Source organism: Primulina tabacum, chromosome 14, assembly GCF_025594145.1.
Source record: "Primulina tabacum isolate GXHZ01 chromosome 14, ASM2559414v2, whole genome shotgun sequence".
Classification (NCBI taxonomy): Eukaryota; Viridiplantae; Streptophyta; class Magnoliopsida; order Lamiales; family Gesneriaceae; genus Primulina; species Primulina tabacum.
In genome coordinates this window covers 30,848,524-30,852,146 of record NC_134563.1, presented here as the reverse complement: position 1 = coordinate 30,852,146, position 3,623 = coordinate 30,848,524, and the positions used below count along the sequence as shown (strand labels likewise).

The 3,623-nt window shown below is 31.9% G+C and overlaps 1 protein-coding gene across 1 annotated transcript; it reads left to right on the top strand.

Annotated features, from left to right (window-relative positions):
- Nucleotides 1-1,022: 1,022 nt before the first annotated feature.
- Nucleotides 1,023-3,373, top strand: LOC142524604 (photosynthetic NDH subunit of subcomplex B 3, chloroplastic). The gene is made up of 6 exons (XM_075628638.1): nucleotides 1,023-1,279; nucleotides 1,546-1,656; nucleotides 1,750-1,803; nucleotides 2,131-2,193; nucleotides 2,448-2,510; nucleotides 3,173-3,373. The coding sequence occupies exons 1-6, from the start codon at nucleotides 1,091-1,093 to the stop codon at nucleotides 3,206-3,208; spliced, it is 516 nt and encodes a 171-aa protein (XP_075484753.1). The 5' UTR covers nucleotides 1,023-1,090; the 3' UTR covers nucleotides 3,209-3,373.
- Nucleotides 3,374-3,623: the final 250 nt, after the last annotated feature.

The following is a 3,623-nucleotide window of genomic DNA, read 5'->3' as shown; positions in this document are numbered from 1 at the left end:
TACAAGGTTCTAAAAACGTGAAGTGCTCCGAGTTCCGGATATCGAGCGTCAAATTTTTCAAGTTTAAGTGATATTAGCAAAGGCTTAAACGTGAAAAAATGTTTTTTATTTTTAATATAATTGTGATTTTTTCAAATCAATAAATAAATAAAATAATATATAAATATGATAAATTTAAGTTTGATGTATTAATTATCATATTTATAAAAATATAAAAATCTCAAAATTATAATCTTTATTTGTTTTTACAACTAGACCACATTAAAAAATGTTAAATATTTGTCAAATCATTATCAGATATGTTTAATCATAATTAAAATTAAAAAATGAACATCTGAATTATAAACCTAATTTATTATTTTAAATTAAAAAACGTAACTTCAAAATAAAAAATTTGAAAATAAATAGATGTGATTAATTGTGTTTAAACACACTTAATTAAACGTCTTAATTACATTTAATTCGGTCAAACTACAGTTTAACCGATTTTTTTCGCTTTTCTCCGAAGCGGGGCGTTTTTGTCGAGCTTCTATCTTAAACGCGTTTAAGCTGACTTTTTAGAACACTGTTTATAACGCAAAAATTCACGTATCAATTAGTTTGACCGATTTTTTTCGCTTTTCTCCGAAGCGGGGCGTTTTTGTCGAGCTTCTATCTTAAACGCGTTTAAGATGACTTTTTAGAACACTGTTTATAACGCAAAAATTCACGTATTACATTTAAATTGATACAAAAATGAATTAAAATCAAATTTGAACGAATTGATAATCAATATAAATAATAATTAAAATTTATGTTTTCAAAAATCTTCCATTCATATTTGAATTTTTTAAAAAAAAATAAAAAAATCTTTATAAAATATATCAATAAAAATTAAAAAAATTAAATATTTTCAATTATTTATTGACGTACATTTGTTCCGAGATTCATAATATATCTTTCTTTTATTTGTGAAAATTTATATTTTAAACAAAAAAACTATAAATTATAATTTAGAATTATAATGAGATTTGATATTTACATAAATTAATGGAAAATAAGAAAAAGACGTGTCAAATTCTCACACTGTAGAATCTCAAAGCCCGTAAGCATGGCTGGCATGAGTTCCTTCACCATGTCGCTCAGGCCGCCGGAATTTTCCTTCACCGCTGCTAGCCACCGAAGCCCTGCCACATTGCTCCTCGGGAGGAGACCATTACCTTTAGTGGCAGCCGTTGTTTCGCCGGAAACTTCCGCTGCCCCACCGGAAGTACCTGAGATTCAGTTAGAATTCATCGGGGTACGGATTCTGTTCATATTCTTATCACGATTATGAAATATACCTCATTTCTATTACTTTGATATCGTGAGTAAACTTGGAAATCAAATTACATCGTGGATTGGCTTGTTTTCGATGTCCTGTATTCGAGATTGACTCTTGAATTCGTAATTACTCCATAAAATTCAAAGAAAAATTAAGTAATGGTAGAATTGGATACTGGAAACACTTTTGTGATCTACTATCCATTTGAAATTAGCCGAAATTAATTTAAAATTTGTTGGTAGCCCGATGCAGGAGGAGTGGAGTATCCGGTGGATAGAGCTACGGCCATAAGTGGGGATAAGCTGCTTAGAAACATCATGCTGGACAACAAGATTGAGCTCTACGCGGCATACGTAAGTAATTTCGACACTTGCATAGCATAAATATGCACTAATAATTTGTGTGTCTTTACTCATTTAAACGTGCACTTGGTTTAACTTGGAAAGGGTAAAGTGATGAACTGTGGAGGTGGTGGGAGTTGTGGAACTTGCATAGTGGAGGTAACACACCAAGCCTTGTGTCAGCTATTTTCATCTCTAAAGTCTCGAATTCGGAATTACTATGCTTTCTGGTTCTTGCTTGCTTTCATAAGTGAAACAGTCTATTGGGCACACATGATGCATATTATGCATTAAATGACCGGTATTGCAATTTGCAATGCAAAATTTTCATTTCTTTTACCTGCATTTCTTCTTTATCTAGGAAAGATCGAAAACTTTGACAAATTGCCATATCCTTAAGATTTGAACTATAATTCTAATGTTTTAGTTTGTTATTTTACATGTATCTCTTGTTTAATTCTGGCATATGCTTTCCCTTTCTTGCAGATTATTGATGGAAAGGAGCTCCTCAACGAGAGAACAAATACAGAACTTCGATATCTTAAAAAGGCATGACTCTTTGTTCTCTCAAAGATTTCTCATTGCTGTTTTGTTTTAATGATGTTGCTCGATAGTAAGTACTGAGATTTGTTCCAAAATTTCTCGATGTTGGTTACTGATATTGTTGTAACAGCATCGTCCAAGTCAACCATTTTCGTCTTACAAAAAAATCTTTCTTGATAAATCTCCTGGCTTTTCAATACTCTCTACTGTGTTGGTGTTGGTTAAAATTGGCTCCTTTCATGTATGATTTGATTCTGCAGAAACCCGAGTCTTGGAGATTGGCTTGCCAAACTATAGTTGGAAACAAAGAAAATTCTGGAAAGGTATGCACACTTGTTGGTAATTGTTTAATGCAAGTATTTTAAATATGGTGGAGTCCTAAAATTTGAAATTTCTTGCTCATGGAAGTTACTGTCATTCAAGTTTGAGCTCCAAACTAGCCAGTGAAGTCACTAAATGGATCTCTTTTCTCTATTTTAATTGTTTGAAATTGAACACCGAAGCACTTGGCTTAAAATATTAATTTATTAAGCAAGGTTTTCAACCAAAAACAAAATTTGTTTTGCGTTTGAATTCTTACCCCCGAGGCATTCAGAGCTATTAATTTTCGTATGACGGAATCATTATTTCATCATATGTCTTAGGATACCCCGGAAACTGACGACGAATACAACTACAAAAAATGTATTACATGATTGTTATCGTTGTATAATCACATTTATCATGAATTATGACAAACTCAAAATCTTTATTTGTTCATATGCACGATATAACGATAAAGTTTGAGGACACCTACTCCGATAACACGAAAAAGAACCTCTTTTATTCGAGTCTCCTACTTTGTGTCTCTTGTTTTGTTACGAATTTACTAGTTAATTGACGACGTATGCCCCCTAAATTTATCACTAAATCTTGGTAAAAGTTTAACACACAACAATTTTGTTTTTACAATTAGATTTATTTTTGAATTTTTTGTCTTCTGCAGGTAATAGTTCGAAGACTGCCCCAGTGGAAAAAATAGTTGGTAATCTCTAATAGTGCATGTAAACTCCAGAATTCGACAATCTATTAGAAGCGTAAAAGGCTGACGTCTCTATTTATTATATTATATTTACAGATATGAAAGAGATAATCATTGTTGAATATTTTATAAGACATAAAATATGGACTTTTGTTTTTATGTATAGATTCTCACTATTTTGATATTTTCACCACAAGGCTCAATTGTTAAATCATGATCCCGAATAATATCAGTCAATCATAATTTCCAAAAAGTAGAGTTCAATCGCAATTCCTTGTAACCTTCACATAATTTTGCCTCACGTTCGAGGATGATTCAATAATATAATCACATTTCTCTTCACGTGTCGACTCGAACCCGATCCATCAATGTCGAACTTTAGTGGACGGTCACCATGAGATCCCTCAATAATATG